This window comes from Marmota marmota, unplaced genomic scaffold, assembly GCF_001458135.2.
Source record: "Marmota marmota marmota unplaced genomic scaffold, marMar, whole genome shotgun sequence".
NCBI lineage: Eukaryota > Metazoa > Chordata > Mammalia > Rodentia > Sciuridae > Marmota > Marmota marmota.
Window position 1 is genome coordinate 1,480,888 of NW_026000119.1, and position 20,392 is coordinate 1,501,279.

General features: G+C 38.7%; 1 protein-coding gene across 2 annotated transcripts in view; it reads right to left on the reverse strand.

The window, feature by feature from the left end:
- Window positions 1-9,005: 9,005 nt before the first annotated feature.
- The window catches only part of Cds1 (CDP-diacylglycerol synthase 1), a 67,382-nt gene continuing 55,995 nt past the window's right edge, over window positions 9,006-20,392 (reverse strand). For both annotated transcript variants that reach the window (XM_048784726.1, XM_015499208.2), the window contains 4 exons: window positions 19,421-19,573; window positions 17,705-17,824; window positions 15,850-15,953; window positions 9,006-11,951 (listed from right to left, as the gene is read on the reverse strand). In XM_048784726.1, the coding sequence (XP_048640683.1) occupies window positions 11,822-11,951; window positions 15,850-15,953; window positions 17,705-17,824; window positions 19,421-19,573 (507 nt within the window). In that variant the 3' untranslated portion in view covers window positions 9,006-11,821. The remainder of the gene's footprint in view (window positions 11,952-15,849; window positions 15,954-17,704; window positions 17,825-19,420; window positions 19,574-20,392) is intronic.

The window sequence follows — 20,392 nt, forward strand, 5'->3', positions numbered from 1 at the left end:
ATTATTACTCAGTCTCTTTGAGAAGGGTTGTTACATCAAGGATGGACATTGCAGAAAATCTCAAATGCACAAATTCCATAACTAGAATATGGAAAACTAACTAGAAGATTTAAAACAATAAACATACAAACAATCTTTAGTAAGTCTTTTCAACCATTTGCTTCTCATTTTCAGCACAATTTCTTCCCCATGCCTCATTTTTGCCCATTTGGAGCAGCAAAGAGGCTTCATGGGATTGGCCCAGTGTTGCTTAGTCTTTTTGCTTGATGAATATTCTCATCTTCCCCTGCCCACTGCAAAGCTCTTTTTATATTTGTTGTTTCCTCTTTTACTAGAGATGACATCAAGCCATGCCATCACACTGAAAGATGGCATAGTAACATGAAGAACCTATGGTAGGAATTAAGACAGAATGCAGTTCTAGCCAGCTTGGGAAGCTTCCTGAAGCTTCCTTTCAGTGCTCTATCAGGTCTTCCTATGTCAATGCCTGCCTGAGACCATAGCAAGGGTTTTAGATAGTGCCACTTTAAACTGTGGTTTTAGGCCTCTGGTCCTTAAAAATGTTATAAAGACCCCAAACAGCTTTATACGGTTTATATTCATCAATAATTATTGCAGTAGATATTAAAGCTGAGGGTATGATTTTATATATATATAAAATGAACTGATGAAAGCACTATATATAAATATCAATTATATATTTCTATAAATTACTTTCCAACAAATAAATTGGCCAGAGGAGTGGAATTTTAATGTCTAGTTTAACAGTGGATTCTAATACCTGCTTCTACAATTTGTTGTGATACTTTGTTTTGATTGAAGCAGATGAAGAAAATCCAGCCTCATAGATAAGGGAAAAGGAGGACTATTTTAATAACCTTTACAGATAATTGTTTCCTAATACTTTTAGGTTTTTTCATAGCTTAAACTTCTTAAAGATGGGTACTATAGAGAATCTGAAATTAAGCCAGGCACAATGGCACATGCCTATAATCCCAGCAACCCAGGAGATTGAGGCATGAGGATTGTGAGTTCAAAGCCAGCCTCAGCAACAGCAAGATGCTAAAAAACTCAGACCCTGTCTCTAAATAAAATAGAAAATAGGGCTGGGGATGTGGCTCAGTGGTCAAGTGCCCCTGAGTTCAATCCCTGGCACACACCCCTGCCCGCCCCCNAGAGAGGGAATAGGTGCAAGGAATTGGGATAAATAAAACTTTGAACATAACCATTTGAAAATAGGTTTGAGAGCTGGGGTTGTGGCTCAGAGGTAGAGTGCTTGTCTAGCATGTGTGAGGCACTGGGTTCGATCCTCAGCACCACATAGAAATAAAGATATTGTGTTCACCTATAATTAAAAAATAAATATTAAAAAGAAAATAATTTAGAGTAGCGCGCTTGCCTGGCATGCGTGTGGCCCGGGTTCAATCCTCAGCACCACGTACAAACAAACAAAAAAAAACTATACGGAACCTGAAATTGGACTAATGAACTTTTCATACTCTATTAAAATTCACTGGTCTGCCTTGTACTTTGTATCTTTGCTCATCCATAATTTTATAGCATCATACATTGTTAACAAATATTGTTTCGCTGATATAATAGTGAACTATATGACTACTACTGCAGTGTATGCATATCTTCCAAAGGTTGACTATATAATATCAAAAATCACATTATATATATTAAAATATTACAGCCATCTCAGGAAATTCTAATTTATATAGTGATGGATACACATTTTCAAATAATTTAGTCTTTCTTAAAACCTAAAATTTTATCATTTACAATTAAGAGCTGTTTACTCTTATCTCTGAAATAACAAGCTCACTTTGTTAGTTGTCAAAAATATTTCTGCCACAGGGCCATAGTCTGTCCCTGGGCTAAATCTCCAGTGCCAAAAAAATAAATAAATTTTAAAAAAAATTTACTCTTTCAGTAAAAATGGGTGCTCTTCAAAAAATATGTGAGACCCCACTTATAGCTCAGGCACACAAGTACAAATTTTATTGCCTTTTTTTTTTTTTTTTTTTTGCATACCAGGAATTGAAATCAGGAGTGCTCTACCACTGAGCCACATCCCCAGCCCTTTTTCATATTTTATTTTGAGACAGAATCACGCTCAGTTCCCTAAGATCTCACCAAATCGCTGAGGCTGGCTTTGAACTTGTGATCATCCTGCCTCAGCCTTTAGAGCCTTTGGGATTACAGACACATGCCTCGGCACCCAGCTCCAAGGACATTCTTAAGGGAATCAGGTACTTGTTTATTTTACTGAGAGTGCTTGGTGATGAAGAATATGATTACTGTTGCTAACAGTTTGATGTCACTATCTTCATCACACCAAGATTCTAGCAGTTTTACCTACCATTGCTCTTGCACCACAGTATAAACATCAATGCAATGAAAATGGAAATGAGGTTTGGTATTATTATGGAAACAGTCTTCATCTTGCAGCTCCTCTGAAAGGGTCTTAGTATCTAGTGGTCTAGACTTCAAGAACCATTAGTCCAGGGAGAAGATGCATGAGATGCTCCCTAAACTGAAGAAGCATGCATACAATTGCATTTGGTAACTAAGTTCCTAAGCATACACCTGGAGCACTCATTGAAACCTGCCAGGTACACAAGACGAGGCCCCATCACACTGGACAGATGGGGTGGCTGCACCCAGCTACAAAGGTATTACCTCCACAGCTCCAAACCTCAGAGAAACAAAGAACACATTTCTGAGGTATTGAGGTATCTAAGGAGGACATTTTTAAATTACATTACTAAGTCAAGTCTCTATACTTTCCATACTGTAAAAGAACCTTAATGTTACCGAAAGCTTGGTCCTTGTCCCGAATGCTATGTTTATTACTTGCTTAGGAAAGGAGAAACACAGGGGACTCCTGTCCCAAAGACTGTGATTCTCCCCATCAGCAGGAACAGGTGGTTTTTAAAGAGGTGATTAAGAGAAAATGAGATTAAGGAGGAGAAATCATGAAGGAGAAGATCGGGGAAAAGAAGATCAGAGAAGATCAGGGGAAAGGTTAAGGAAAAGAAGATCAGGGAGAAGAAGATCAAGAAGGAGAAGGTTAGGGAGAAGAAGGTTGGGAAAAAGGAAAAAAAAAAACATGAAAGTTCCAAAGCCCCAAGGGCTACAGTCAAGACATGAAGTGAGCCCCTGTTACATTAATACTATTCTTTTAATATCACACACAGTTCTAATAAGCATCATATACTGATTAGTCTGGGGCCTGAGTTTCTGTTCTACCCCTTTCTGTGTGTGAACTTGGGTGAGTGACTTAAGCTCTCCATGTCTGGGTTTGCTTATTTAAAAATGTTGCATTATGACAGCTGGCCCCAGAGAATTGTTATATATAAGGATTATATCTGGGAATACATATAGGGAAGGTAGTGCCTGACAATATGTTATAGTGTTCATTTCAAAATAGGAACGTAAAAGAAATGATGTACTGAGACTTTTTTCAAAGGCCAGAGGCAAGGCGAGTAGCAGAAGCTCATCTTCACTCAGATAAACAGGGCAGAATGCTAGGGCAGGAAGAGCTCTAGGAAGTCAAGCCCAGGCCCTCCTTTGGCACAGGGAAGGGTTCATGGAGGGGTTCACTTTCCCAACATTGCATTCCCAGTTCTGTTCCTAAGCTTCCCAACTCCCAGGCCCATGCCCTCTACAGGTAGCTCCCAGCTTGCTTTCCCAGTTTAGTTTTTTTTTTTCTTCTTTTTTTTTTTTTTTAATTTTTATTGTTGGTTGTTCAAAACATTACATAGTTCTTGAAAGTGTGGGGTGCTGGGGATTGAACTCAGGACCTTGTGCATGCAAGGCAAGCACTCTATCAACTGAGCTATAACCCCAGCCTCCCAGTTTAGTTTTTGAAGACAACAGTGAAAGTGTGATTAGAATGTTATTTCAGTATCATCCATGAATGAGCACGCCCTGCCTTATCAAGAGAAAAGCGTTGGTACTTCAACCTTGGCCTTCAGCTATCATGCTTCCTGCTCAACAAAGGCACAGTGGTTGTGAGCTGCATTCCAGGACAGAACAGTTATTTAAGCCTGTTCATGATCTCGCCTTGAAGCACCGCAGCTGACTTGGAACAAAAGCTAGAACCTAAAAATGCTACTTCTGACTAGGGGTGTAGCTCAGTGGTACAGCGTGTGCTTAGTATGTTGAAGTCCCAAGTTCGGTCCACAGCACCAAGAAAAGTCACTGGAACACATGCTGTTTCTGCTCATACCAGCCAGGTCTAATTCCACCACAGGGCCTTTGTTCTGGTTGTACCCTCTGCCTGAGAGATTCCGCCTGGCCCACCTGTGCTCCTCTTCCTCCCTCACCTTCTTCAGCGATGGTCTCAAATGTCACCTTCCAAGTGAGGCCCCTGACCCACCTGCACTTCCCAGCCCCAATGCCCGTTCACCACCCTCTCTGCTCTTCTTCCCTGGAACACCTTCCACAGTAACATGCTCTGTGTTAGTTCTCTGTGGTGTCTCCCAGTAGGGTCAGCCATGTGAAGCATTTGGTCTTGTTCACCTCTGTGTGGAGTTCCCAGAACTGGGCCTGGCAGGGCAGCTGCTCAAGGAATTTGTTGAATGCCATGAATCAGAAATTAGAGGCAGCCAGTGACTTGTCCTCAACTCTAAGGCAATCTGTTTTTTTCAGAAATCATAAATCATCTTTCTTGTGTTGAATTTGATCTTTCATGTGCCACATGCCCGAACACTTGTGTTTGGATCCCTCACTGGGGTGTGGTCTGCCCCATTCAACTTTCCTCCGTCCTTGAGGGCACCTTTGAACACCACACCCTCCCTGCCATCGAGAGAACCATGCGCCCCGGACTCCACCAGAGAAGCTGCAGGGTCTCTGTTATAATGCCCGAGAAAAGAAAGCCTCCTCCCCTGCTAGTCCAGCCCACCTGGGAGGCGGAAATATTCCAGGGCAGCCCCCACCTCTCAAGCCTGCCAGGAGGGAGAGGTGGCAAATGGACCTGTTGTGGGAACCCTTCTGTGAGGTCAGCTGGCAGCCCTCCCACCCCCCCAACCTGGAAAACTGTCCCCAAACTGCCTGCTCCCCAGATCTCACCACTGCAGATTCTCCTGTCAGATACTGTTGCAACTTTGAGATTTGATTAGCATACTACAAAAGTCAACTTAAAGTGTACGATTCAGTGTTTTGGTCATTTCTGTTGTTATGCGACCATCATTACAATTCAGTTTTAGAACATTTCATCACCTCAAAAGAAACCTCTTATCCTAGGCAGTCACTTTCATTCTCCCACTGCCCATCCCCCAGGCCCTGGCAACCACTCACCTGCTTTCTGTCTACTGTGAATTCGCCTCTCCTGACGTGGCCTGGATGGAATCATGCAGTCTCCAGTCTTTGGGGGCTGGCTTACTTCTCTTAAGATTTTTGAGGTTCCTCCATATTGTAGCATATATAAGTATTCCATCCTTCTTCACTGCCAAGCAGGAGTCCACTGGATGGCTGGACCACATTTTATTCATCCACTCACCACGTAATAGACTATTGCGAACAGTGAATTTTACTGCTGTAAACACTCATGCACAGGTTTTGTGTGGATGAATGTTTTCACTTGGGAGATTCCAAAGAGTGAAACGGTTGGACCAGAGAGCAACCTTTTGAGGAGGTGCCAGCTTGTTTTGCAAAGAGGCTACCACTTCGCCTTCCCTTCAGCCATGCATCTAACAGCACTTACTCTTGGAGACCAGCATCAACCCACCCCACTCTCCGTGAAGCCTTCAACTTCTTATCACGATGTCCACTACACTTTACTGAAGGTATCTGTCAAGAAAGCAGCTGACCCTGACAGCCTGTCTTAGCAGCCAGAGCCACTGGTTCCTCCCCAGGAAGACCTTTTCCTGCCACCCCTCCTCCTGGCTTCCCCCAGCTCCAGCCCAGATTGTAAACCACAATCACATCACCTTCTGTGATGTCTTCCCAGCTTAACCAGAAGTTCTTTGACAGCAGGAAGTATTTACCACTTTAGTTACTAAGATGACGTGTAATTCAAATGAAGTTCCATAATATATATGTTTAATGAACATATGATATCCATTCTTTGGAGAATGCTGGGGTTCTGGGGGATGGTGGTAATAAATATTCTTAGCAGCATGTATTATATTCAAATAAAACTTACCTCTTGAAATTCTTGAGAGCCCTTAGAAATAAATCACCTTCATGGTGCCAAAAAGTGCTACCTATTATGAATAAGACAGAGAGGCACAAAGACCTGCATGAAGTCCTCCTGCCTTTGCCCTCCCAGGAGCTAGAAGTCGTCACCCCTCAATTCAGTGTGGGTTCACTTAGAACTTCTATCAAGCCCTTTTGGCCTTGGCTTTTTTTTTTTCCAGTACTACTGTGTACATTTGGGTGCTACTCCTCAAGCGAGGTCATACTAATCTGAATCAGGATCTGTTCCTTGTCTCCTGACTAAAAAATAGAATTGTCAAGGTTCATCATATAAGATATACGCATTGCAAATAAGCACAGGAAATGATGCTCAACACTATTATCCATTAAGGAAATGCAAACTAAAACCACAATGAGACACCTCTACATACCAGCAAGAACGACTACAAATGAGCAGACAGGCAATACAGGTTTTGGTGAGGATACAGAATGTAGGACCCTTGTGCACAGCAAGTAAGAATGTAGGACTGTTTAGCCACCTTAGGAAACACTTTGTTTATTTAAATTAAACATGAAGAAAGAATAAATCCACTTTACAGAGATGTAAGACAATGCTATCAGATATCAAACCATTCCAAGCTATCAAGGACTATTAATATATTTTTGAATTTAATTCTAACTTCAACATGAAAAAAGAAGTTAAACATGAATTTACCATGCAACTCAGCAATTCCACCCCTAGCAATCTACCAAAGAGAAATGAAGGCATGTCCACAAGTTTTTCATAATAACATTTTTCATAAAAGCCCTAAACCGGAAAATAACCCAAATGTCCATCAACTGGCAAAGTTCACAAAATATGATATTCATAAAAAGCAGAGGAGTGCTAATATATGCAAAAATATTATGCAAGATGCAAAAATACAACACACCATATGATTCCATTTGTATGTGAAGTCCAGAAAAGATAAATTAATAAAGGCAGAAAACAAATTAATGATTGCCTAAGGCATGGAATTAGAGTGGGGATTAACTGTAAATGGGCACCAAGGAAATGTTAACAGAAATGTTCTCCAACTGGATTTGGTGAGATGGTTGTACAATGCTATAGTATGTAAATCACATTTTAATAAAGCTGTTGAAAACACATGGACTAGCTGAAATTTCTTGTTCTGATTTCTTCACAAGTTTTTGAGATTTATTAAATCCAATGAGGAATACATTTAATTGATTATTCAACAATGTTCCCCAAACTTACCAGTCTTCTAGGCCCCATCTGAAGTTTAAAATCACATATTCTTGAACAGAAAGCCATATGGATCCATTAAACTCAAGTAGGAATCACAGTAGAAAGAAGCCCACATCCCGTCTGTGTTGAAAAGTGACAGCAGTTTGAGATTCTGTTCTCTCCCTAGGGAAGACAGTCTGACCTTGCTTTAACCGTCTCCCAGGTCCTTTGTACACATTAGGGAACTGGACTAGATTCTCTTGGCTGCTTTTGGCCACTTTGACATCATCAGAAATGTCTTATTCATGAACCTTTACTACGTGACCTTCACTGTTTATTCAGTAAGTCAAGAAGTTTCTCCACTTCTCTGCATGAAGACAACAGTATAGGACATCATTTGGTTTTGGTTAAATGGCCTAGATCTGATTTTTATTCGCAGCTACTCAAGAGGTTCCCAAATGGAATCCCTTTCTCAGTGAATTCAAACTTTCTTTCAGGAGGGGACAGAGATGTCTGGCTGTGGAGAAACAGGTCCTGAATGCAGGTCAGATGGTTGTCTCCTGTCTTCCCAAGCTTCTGGGGCTTTATTTGTCTGTCATCACCCTGATCACAATCCACCTCAAATGGCATCTGCCTCTATCTCTGCGAGTTATTAGTTGTTTTTTTTTTTTTTTTCTTTTTTGGTACTGAGGATTGAACTCAGGGGCACTGGACCACTGAACCACATCCCCAGCCCTATTTTGTATTTTATTTGGAGACAGGGTCTCACTGAGTTGCTTAGCACCTCACTGTTGCTGAGCCTGGCTTTGAACTTGTGATCCTCCTGCCTCAGCCTCCTGAGCCACTGGAATTACAGGTGTGCGCCACTGCATGCTGTTATTGGTTTGGATGTTTTCTCCATTTCTGAACAAAGTCTGGTGCACAGATTCCAGGATGGCTGAAGTGAACTGATGAGCTATCTATCCACCAAGAAACACTTATGTAATGCCACCTAAGAAAGCCATGGCCAAAGTGGTGGACCTTTCTGCCCAGCTCTCCTGACCCACTGGAAATGAGTAACAGGAGAGGAGCAGATGGGAAGAAAGGAAACTTGGTATTACTCATCAGCTGTTCCAGGATGGACACAGATCCAGGCACTTTCAAACGTTTTCCTGAGTCCTTAAAACCACCTAATTCGTCCACCTTAGAGCTATGCAAAATGTAACTGGGGGTGGGGGGGTGCAGTGGGTGGGGACTATCCAAGTCACCGTGGGAATGTGCACAGTTCCCAACTCCCAGCCCTTCCATTGGTTCAGAAGCCTGAGTGCCCACAGCATGCAGATTGTGCTGGACCCTGGGAATACAAAACAGGTCTCATTTGGTCTCCATAAAACTTGAAGTCCTAGACATTATTCAGAGTCACAAAAACAAGTGTGTAATGGCAAACTCTGGCACACAGAAGCTCAGTATTCTATTAAGAAGACACACAGCTGTCCCCTCACCAGAACTCGGTTTTCTCTCGCCCTGCAGATGTCACCGTAGGCGTGAGTGGTAGAATTCATACACAATTTATGCGTATCTGTCACAATTTTGTGAACACTAGTTTAATGAATGAATGTTTCTGCTTCAATGAGAAAACGGCACAACAGAGTCAAAATGTGATTGAAGTTTTATTTCCCTATCTGTTTCAGTAAAAAGATTCAGAGAACTGATTGACACACAACTTTCACCTATACACAGTCTATACACACTGTTTGTACCTTGTCCTTTTCTTTGAACAAGGTGACACTATCTTTGTTCAAACCAAAGTGCAAATGAAAAGATACTAAAAATGAAAAGGGGGGGCAGGTGGTCTTTGTATTCTCAGTCACTGTGTAAGCACCACCAACCACAAGGGAGAAAGCATTGAGGAAACATCGCATCCCACAGGTAAAAAAGTCAAGCAGTGAGTACAATGGACTACCTTCCCCAATGGCCACTTTGGAACACTGGCCACTGCTGTGAAAGAAGTTCCCAGCTTTCCATTTTTCCACCGCCACATCGATACATTGGAATTTCAGCCCTCTTCCCAGTGCAAATACAAAAATGACCAAAGTCATGGTTTTATGGCAATCTTCTGCTAAAATATATAGTTTGAATATACATGCTATAAAAGTACACTACAAAGGTTAATCTTTAGAGCTCCGTTAAAATTTTAAGAATTTATCTTTTTACATAAAGAATAAAGTACACCCAAATCTAAAAGTTTATTTGAGAAAAGCTTTTACTGTGACCCCAAATGTTTCCAGCTTCACACTTTGTTTGTAATGATATTGATTTTGTAATACATGTATTTAGTGATGCTCTCATAATTCTGTCTTGCAATGCCTCATCAAGTACTTCAAATAAAAATGCGGAGGGCTTTGTGAATCTTCAAGGAGTTTTTACTTGTGTAAAGGTCAAATTTTCAACATAAATTCCTATCGCAAAATTTTCATTCTGTTTTCTAAACTGTTGTATCTCACATTTTTGATGATCAACATTTGGTGCTGTTAGTGGGGGAAATAAATGCAAGAGTACTGAAAATCAATATGTAGGTGGCCTGATTTTAAAGGTGATAATTCCCTCCTGTAATAACCCTTTCAGTGCCAATTCTAGTTTTTGTAGAGTGGTGTGACAGACACAATGCTCACTGAACACGTCCAGCAGTGGTGAATCAGCTAAGTAGACACCAGACCCAACCCTGAGGGTCTTGGTGCCAAGTGCTCTATCCTCTGCCATCCCTGTGGTATGCCATGAGGCTGACAGCGCGGGTCCACGTGTGGAACCCAGGCAGAGTTATAGTCTTTTAAATATAGCAGTAGCGTGGACATATAAAATAATGGATTTTTTTTTTTTATCTAAACAAAAATATTTACTTTTCATTAGCAAAACATTCTTTAAAATAGATCTCTATCTCCCCTCTGAACATTTGACCAGGAGCACTTGGCTCTTTGTGCAGGTTTATTGCTGACAGTTCAATACATTAAATATGGCTGTAGGGAGCACACAATAGGAGCTTATTTGTGCCCACTGAAAAGAAACTTACTCTTTTTTGTTTGCTTACAGTGTCCAGTTCACCAAAGGAATGGTTTGGCATTCGTGTGCTTTTTGGTTTTGGTGGCAATCACTTCTACTTGATTTTCATTCTTACGAGAAAAAATAATCAGCTGATGTCCTTAGATTTTATGACATGATGAGAAAGAACAATGGGACAAAGGTTAGCCACCCCCAGGGAGTTGACGTGGGACTGAGTCTTCTTCCTTCTTCTTAGAAAAGTCTCTGAAGGGCTTCACTGGAGATCTGGAAGGAGGTACCCAAAACATAGGATCAGGGGCCCCCTCCTACGGGCCTTGCTCAGCTAAGCATCCCCTCCTCTGCTTTGGCTACCACACCACTCACTGCCCTGAGCACTGACCTTGCTGTGTGCCTACCACTACACACCTTAGCAAAATCAGTTCACAGGGAAACAAGAAAAAAGCGGAGAACTCGACCAAGAGGGGGCCCAGGCCACACAGCACTGTTTTAGAAGCTGCCTCCTGAACTATAGTCCCGTTGAGATCATCTGCAGAGGAGGATCCGAACACTGTTCTTCAGGCAGAAATCTCCTTTGTTTCTCTTGGAAAGTTTCTGTAAGGCTGTGTTTTTCCAAATAATTTTATCAGAAGTGGAGTGCTTTTTTTAAACACACAAATAATGGCAGAAATTTAATCCTCCCTCTATTGAAGTTTGAACCTACCTAAAAGCAGAATGCTTTCTCCTGGAAAATGATTACTTCTTTGAAAAGTGGAAAGTCAGGCTGGAGTGTCACTCAATCCTAGAGCACATGACTAGAATCTAGAATGTGCAAGGCCTGGTTCACTCCCCAGCAACAGAAAACCAAGCCAAAACAACCACCAAAAAAAGAAAGGGAAAAAAAAAAAAAAAAAAGAAAAGTAGACAATCATTTTCCCCCCATCAAACTCAGCCCTTCAGAAAATACTTCAGACTGAGAAGCAGAGCGGACTCCCCGGTGTGCCTTACAAACAATACTCTGTTAAAATCAAAGAGTAGCTCCAAGTGCAAAAGTGAACATTTGTGCAAAAGATCCCACTGCCAGGTGCAATCTTAAGATCACCTCGATTTACTTATTTTATAGTGTTTGACTCTTTAAAATACAAGCCTTTTAAATTATGAAACCCAGCAAGTAAGGGGAAGGAAGTTAACATCAGAAAATACATCTTAGAAAAAGTACAGGATATTTTGCTGGCAATTTGCTACTTATTTCACAACTTAGATCAAGTAAGTGTTTGTTAAATATTCACAGTAATTTCAGAGAACCAACATTCATGTCTGTAAAATGTCAATCTATTGCATTTTCAACCATTTTTCTGTACAGTTACAAGATTTCATCTCTCAGTGCTTTTCTGCAGAATTCTTTCTTGTCAGTCCTCCCCTCTCTGGATCCAGCTATACTTTCAAGGTGGGCTGTAGGATTCCTTTCTCAATGAGATGAGTCTTCAGGGTTTTATATATATTTAACTGCTGTTCTGGTTGAAGCACCAACAACTGCTGAAGCACTTTGCTGGGATTTGGACCCCTAAAGATAAGGTAGAGAAGACAACATTCAGGTGATTTTAGTAGAGATAAGTGAAGCACATATCCATAATTTAAGATAATCCATTCCTCACAGTGTAGAGCAGCAGTCTTTACAGAACTAAAACAGCTCTTGATTTCACTTTAACGTCTAAATGTCTGTGTCAAGGGGAGGAAAAAATAAAAACAAGGGGACTACAGATATTCAAGAGACAGAATCCAAAGTCCTGTGCACAGCACCAAAGTCCCTACTGAGAGCCTTAGTTCAAAGAAGTCTGAGGCAAACCCCAATGTAGCAAGCAAAATTAAAGTGTTACTTGCTGTATGGGAAAGGAGGTTGAGACCGAGGAGAGCCCCGCCCCCGTCACCTGGCCCACCACAGTCCTTGTGGGGAAGAAAGGAGCCAAGGAACTGCTGTCACCACACAGAGCCCTGCTCTGTCACATGCATACACAGCCAGTGCAGCATTCCCTTCTCAAGGGGCTCCCTTTGGGTAAACTCCTCTGAGGTCCTGGTCCCAGCTCTTCTGTTAGTCTCTTCTGTGGAGCACTTGGGGTGAGATGAGTTCAGGGGAGAACTCTGACCTCATGACCTTCCTGGGACACTACTGTGGTCATGGGATTGAGATTTGCGGCTGCTGGGACACTAGATTTCAATCCATTTATAAACTAAAGATCTTAAAACACTAGTCTGTCGGGAACGAGTCTAATTCAAGCCTTATATGTATTGGTTTTTTTTCGCACCTCTCACTATCCATTTGAAATAGAGAATATAGCTTACTTTTTGTGGACAGTTATAAGGAAAGTCAAATTAGAAAAAGCAAGACTAAGATGGGGAATGGCACCGAGTTTTGAGAAAGACATTTGCATGGGTAAGTAAATTTGTATTTTACAATAAGAATTGTTTAAACAGAGTTAAAGGAAGTAAAAATCCCAGGAAGAAAAAAATATCTGCTATACAGTAGTACTGCAAGGAGGATGAGTAGAGGAAATCTTAGTCTAGGAATCTTTGAATTAAAAAAGTGCACAACAATCCAGATCAGCCATCCCATGGGTCACCTTCTTGCATGTGGCTCAGTTCATCTGCCAAAGAACTGTGGCCAAATACCTCTCATAGCCAGGCTACTCAAGTCAAGACATAGCTTGGCTTATTATATTTCTTCAAAAGATTTAGTACCTGCATAGTACACACCCAGATTCGGTGCCCACAGGGAGAAGGCAGGCTATTTTATTTCAGTGAGTTCAGCTAAATGCTAAATCCCGCCTGCAGGTGCTCCCATCCAGTTGCACCCTGGCACCACTGATGCATTTCTAATTGTCTAAATATTTGCTTTCAGATGGTGGACAACAGGGCTCAGCGTGACTTCTCTCTACTAAAAGAAGAGCAGATTTTTCTTAAAGAATACGAGTTATAAAGTTATAAAGCTGCCACCTTCTGAAAATGAAGAAGTCTAAGGATTTTACCACTAATGACTAATATTCAAATATACTAGCAAATAGATATCATATAAATAGGCTAAATATTCCAATTAAAAAGACAAAGATTGTCAACTGGGTTACAAAAAAAATACATTAATTAAAAACCACAAAAGAGACACAAACAAAAAATTCAGCCACAAATTAGGAAGAGAAAAACACCACTAAAAAGAAGGATAAAAGAATGCTAAGCATAAAGGGATAAACAAAGAAATACCATGCAAACTCGACAAAAGGAAAGCTGCTCTGGCCATCCTGAGAGCCAACAAATAGGTAGTTAAGGCAAATAGTAAAAATGGGCATTACATAATGAGACAGGATCCATTCAATCCTAAATATGACAATCCTAAATTTGTATATACACAATGCAAGCTCAAAATACATAATGCAAAAATTGACAGAACTAGAAAGAGGATAAACTTTTAATCACAGCAGATTTTAATAAAGCTCTGTTAGGAACTAATAGAATAATCTGCTCAAAAAAAAAAGACTTTATTAAACTTCACTTAACATACAAAAAAAACATATAAAACCTGCAAAACTCACATCTGTTTTATGTATGAATAGAATACATATCAGAGTAGATGAAATACTATATGGCCATAAAGCAAGTTTCAAAAAATAAACACTGAAATCATCAAGAATTTGTTTTCTGACCACCGTGGAATTAAAGCAGACATCAATAAAGGAATGAGAAAATGCTCATTTGTTTGGAAACCAACCAATTTACTTCTAAATAATCATGTGTCAAAGAAGATATTAATACTAAAAAACAGAAAATATTTATAACTGAATATTGAAAATACTTGTATAAGGGGGAGAAAGAAAAGGAAGCTTACAGTCTTAGATGGCTATATTAGACCAGATGCCTAAAAATTGATAAGTAAGGCTTTACCTCAAGAAGCTGGAAAAGAACAGCAATGAACCTTAAAAAAAGGTAAAGGAATGAAAAATGAAACTGCCAAAGCCATAAGTTGATTCTTTGAAAGAGTAATGAAATTGCTAAAATTAAATTATTAAATTATTAAATTAAAATTATTTCCCTTAGCATGATATTCTCCAGCTCCATCCATTTACTGGCAAATGCCATAATTTCATTTTTCCTTAAGGCTGAGTAATATTCCATTGTGTATGTATACCACATTTTCTTTATCCATTCATCTGTTGAAGAGCACCTGGCTAATTCCAAAGAATCTAAGGCCGAATTTTTTCTATGATATGCGGAAACTAATTCTCAATAAGTGGTGGGGGGTGGGGGGCACTAGGAAAGAATAGAGGTACTTTGTATTAGACAGAGGGGAGTGAAGGGAGGGGAGGGGGAACGAGGGTAGGAAGGATTATATAATGAACTGACATTATGACCCTATATGCATGTATGATTACATGACCAGTGTAATCCTATATCATATACAACCAGAAGAATGAGAAGGTATACTCCATTTATGTATGATGTGTCAAAACACGTTCTATTATCATGTATAACTAATTGGAAATTTTTAAAATGCTAAAAAAAAATCCTAGTAAGGCTACAACACCCCCCACCCACTCATACACCCCCACCACAAAAGAAAAAGAAAGTTAATACAAAAGTTCTTACAATGGGTAAGAAGAATATATTTGTATATATTTAAAATATGTATTCAGGGATCTCTATGAGTTTTCCGCTAAACAATTCTGTGAAGGACGTCCATATTATCTATGACTCAGGTGCTATGAGTAAGTGTTCTGCCTCCTGGGAACCCAGTTGAGACCACAAAAAATAAAGTAAATATGTGATTGACGTGGTTAGCCTTCATACACCAAACTGGCACTATAGGACTGATTTAAATCATTATGGTTTAATAACAAAAATAAAAAATAGCAACACCATCCAGGACACACACAACTATTTTGTTTTTTCCATGGTACTTACAACATCTAACAAGCTATATTTATTATTGTCCATCTCTGACCCTTCTCTCTCCAACCTCCCAACAAAAATCTCTGAGAGCAGTGACTTGGTTTGATTTTTTTCCTCTGCTATATCCATGCTAGAATATTCTACAACACATAACAGACACTCAAGTAATAATCAGTGGCCTGAATGAATTATGTTCTCTTTCTTTTTAACTCTTGGTATTCACAATCATTGTAATGCCCAGTTGAGAAATTAAATCTCCTGATGTTCCAAATTCAGTACCAATCACATTAACTGGATCTTTAACTTAGTCCTGTGAAGGACCCCAGCATCTATTTTTGTTTTAGCTGCTCAAATATATGTAAAACATGACAATTTAAGGACACTCCTCAGAGTTACAGCTTTAGAGGCCACTTTGATATGATAGATTATCAGTGACAGAAAAAGTTAACTTATTCAAACTAATGTACCGTTCATGGAAATGAAAACTCAAAATAATCATGTAATGAAAAGTTTAAAATGTAAAATACCTTATAAAACTCGTGATGTACACATGCACAAAAGTGGCCATCAAATACTGACAATCAAATCTGTCCATTATCCCACCGTGTCCAGGAATGGTATTTGCAAAATCCTTTAGAAACAAACAAATACATTAACAAATTTGAAAAAAAAACTATAAAATTCTTATCTCTAAGTGTCTTTCTGGCACCATGGACTCTATAAAGAAAATACTATTAAATTTTCTCACTAATTACAAATTTATTATATCACTTCCAACAGATTAAAACTATATCTTTCAAATACGTGCTCAATTTAGAATAATTACTGAATTGACCCAAAGCATCAAAATAACACTGATTAATCATTAATTAAATCTAGCATTAACTTCTTTTCATTGAAGAAAATTTTCTAAATATTATATCAGCTATTACTAATCTAATTTCCTTCTGTTTAGCCAGAAGTGATTTGTGAAATATTTTAATGTGGTTGACAGATGTACAACTGGTTCTAACTCATGTTTATTCTAATAGTTCTTATTCTGAAATAAACATTTTATTTCTATGATAAATATTTCTTCTTCTTTTTTAGTGTTGAGGTAAAAAGAAAATCAAAGCAGCTAGCTCATCTGGGACACGTTAGTTAGTCCATTAAGTGGCCAAATTGAGAGGATGAGTAATAAGCCTTTGCAAACTGACTTGTCTAAGCACCCAAGAAATGGAAATACCCAATTGCTCTAGCTCACTCAAGTAACCTAAAAACATACAAATGCCAACCATAATCATACCTTCATTTCAGACATGCAAAAAATATTTTGCCATTTAATGAGAACTCTTGGACTAGAGACCATTAAAACAAATACCATATTAACTATAAAATTTCTCTGTTTAAAACAATTATTGAAGAACTCTTTGGTTAATTTTTGCCTATCTACTTCCTTCCTTCTCTTCCCTACCAAGTGAAGCATAAGAGAACCACAGCAACTCAATACTACTCTGCAGATGGTTAGAAACCTTTGCAAGGTACTCATCCTGTGTGGCTGCCTTAGATTTCTCTGCAGGATTTATTCTCCTTCTCTTCTCAGATGCCACCTCTCAGAGAGGCCTTCCATGGCCATCCCACCTTCAAAACCTATTCCCTAACCCTTCATGGCATACATTTCCACCTTAACTTAGTGAAACCACATGAGGGAGACTGAGATAACATCACTTCCCTGATGCTCTATCTTAACCAAACAAAACATAGGGTGATTTCAAGTATCAGGAGCAGGGTCAGCAAACTAGGTTGCACAGACCAAATTCAGCCCACACCTGTTTTGTAAAGTTTTAGTAAAACCCAGCCACAGTCATTCATGGAAACATTGTCTATGGGGTAGGGGTGTTCACGCTGCAATAGCAAAGCTCAGAGCTGAGCATCTGTAATAGGACAGATGGTTTGCAAAATGTAAAACAACTCATTATTTGCACTTCCCCATAAAGAATGTGATGACTTCTAATTTAGCACAATGATAGTTACATATCCAACAGCTCTTCTGCATATTCTGTCAAGTGAGGTTGGCAAAACCCTAAACTTTGGACAATTGATGGCTAGATTTTTGGATGAACACTTGAAAGGATAACATTCTGTGTTTATACCAACATTAAAGGAACATGATATTTCTATAAGAGGCTGACATGATACTTAAAAATATACTAGGAAGGTATGGCCAAAGCCTAACAAAAAGAACACACTCTAACCAGCCAGACAGCATTTTTGAGAAGTTAAAACAAATTAGAGGAATAGTTTTTGCCTAAGGTCTTAATGTAGACCTACAGGAGATCAAATTCTAACCAAAGATATATTCTCTAATTATGTTCACTAACAACAAAGAATCTAAATACATACCTTAATTTTGAAAGCTCTTTTGAACCCACTGGCAAAGAAGCCTCCAAATGGGCCAATTAGAGATGCAAATGTTGAAAGAGCAATGCTGTGTATCTGGAAAGGATATAAACTCACTGTTTCCTAAAGAGGAAAAAAAAGGGAGAGGGAAGGCAATATTGGGAATATCTGTATTAAAACTGTATTTGAGAATAACACCTAATCTAGGAACCATGACATAAACACTAATTCAAAGCATATGCCATATTTTTGTTAACTTTTTACAATCTTCACAGATCACAGAAGAAAAACATTGTAAGCTCTCTGCCATCTACTGAGTCAGCGCCTCTGTTTTCTCGGCAGCATACTGCCAAGCACCTGCACACTGAATCCTGCTACTGGTGCAATACCTTCTGTTTCATCCAAGAACAGTGGCAACAATTGGGTTGTAGGGCATACAGCTTCATTAATCTTTACCTCTGTTTTGTTTTGTCACCAGTAATACTTTATTTTTTTTGTTATATAATTTAATTTTGTACCTTATTTCACTTAAATTTCTTATGATGAAATAAGGGGAAAATTGGCTCTTTCTCTTGAAACTAATATAATGCAATGGAAACACAAAAATAAGAACTGCCAAAATGAGCTTCAGCAAGACAGTTACAATTACAAAAGATTTAGGGAAAAGATAATAAAAAGAGAATCCTGCAGTCAAATTATTTTCTGAACTCATAGCTTTTGCTTCCCTAAGTACAATTATATAGAAAATAATAACGTGTGTAGTATGAGAAAGGTGTTTGATAACATGACCTTTTGGACCTGTACTCAAAGCAACGGTCTTACCTGGGACCAAAGATTGACAGCATTAAATGCTTTTACAGCAGGTAACAGGAGGTTTGGACACTGAAAAAATTCTTGGTATTCATGTATTGAGCGGTCAAGAAATAATTTGTTGTTTAATCTACTACTAACAAATTATGGATTTTAGTTAAAAACAAAGTGATTCAGAGACACACACATGCACATGTGCACACACCCATCACTTGAGCCCCCAGTTTAGCCAAACATACATGAATCCTGATAAGAGACCAGGTGGGCTCTCCTGGACAGCATATCAACATCCTTCCATGTGACACCTCAAAAATGCTTTAAATGGTAGCAATGTGCTCTTGGAAGGAAAATTCATTTTTTTAGGAGAAGCTTTCTGTAGTAATAAATGTCCTCTAAAAATCAAGGGCTCTTTTGAATGATGAATTTTAAATGAGTTTTAAATTGAGTTAATTCATATAAGTAACATGTAAAACTCTTTCTAATTCATTGGGCTTTATAAAAATCTATCAAATATTTTAAAATATTTTAAAAATACACACAAAATAATTACCATCAGTAATGAAATCATAAGGCAAATACATTCCTAGTATACAATTTGCAATATTAACTCATTTTATGTTTATAAAAATCACAAGAGAATAGAGCACATTATTGATTATAATCAGACATAAAAAGCACTTCAATATGACAAAGTTAAAAATTATGCATAAAATCTAAATCTCACTTTTATTTATTTATTTTTTAAATTTTTGTGGTGCTGGGGATTGAATCCAGGGCCTTGTTTGTGCATGTGTAGCAAGCACTCTACCAACTGAGCTATATACCCAACCCTAAATCTCACTTTTAGAGGAAGCTTACTTTTTGAAAGAAAAGATTCCTAACCAGGTGATATTGACCTTTTACTCTTACCTGTCTCAATACTGCCTGTAGGAAGGGAGGAAGTGAGTAACTCTGAAGCTGGAAAAGTTCTGTGGGCTCACATTCTGTGACAAAGGAGTTGATGTCGCTTCGGTATTCCACTGGGCACACAAAGTACTGGTATTTTGACAATACATAGGCAGCCTGAATAACAAAGAACTCATGAAACACTGCCTAAATATAGATATACAGATACAGATACACACAAAATGCCAGAATTTCTCTGTATTAACTTTCTGCTATGTTGTTGTTGTTGTTTAGCAGAGCTGGGAATCAAACTCAGAACATGGCAGGTGCTAGGCAAGTGTTCTACCACTGACGTATATACCTAACCCCTCTGCTATATATTTTTAAAGTTTGAAGGTCATAATTTTCCCAGCAAAAGTCTTGGAAGACCTTTATAAAACAAAACAGTTTCTCAAAGCAATGAGGTCTCTGTACAACCACACAAAGCGTGAGGGTGTGACAGGAAGGGATAAGGTAGGGTAGCAAGGAAGAAAAAGAGAAGCTGATTTGAACACTCAGAAAAGCAATATAGCAAAATCTTACTTTTTAAAAATACAGATATTTAATCATAGGAGCTAAAAAGATATAAAGGACTGAATTTTAAGGATATAGGAAGAGTAAAGGACTGTTGTTTGTTGTACACAGCTTATATTAATTTTATCAACTAATAATTAACCAGTAATTCAAAATTACAAAGAAAACTGTACCAAATAATATGGTGAAAAGTCTCGTTGTTCTTCACCAACCCAGAAAACTCTGACTTAATTGTTCTTTTCCCTGGCCACATCACCGCAGTTTTTTAAATTAGTTGTCCTTAGCCATGGAAGTGGAAGATGCATGAAATAAAATATTCTATTATAAATTTTAATTGCTAGATAACAGTTTATTCTCTTTTTCATTTCTCTTACAGCCACTTGCCCCATTATATTATTTAAGAATGGTTTAAGAAATTCAAAT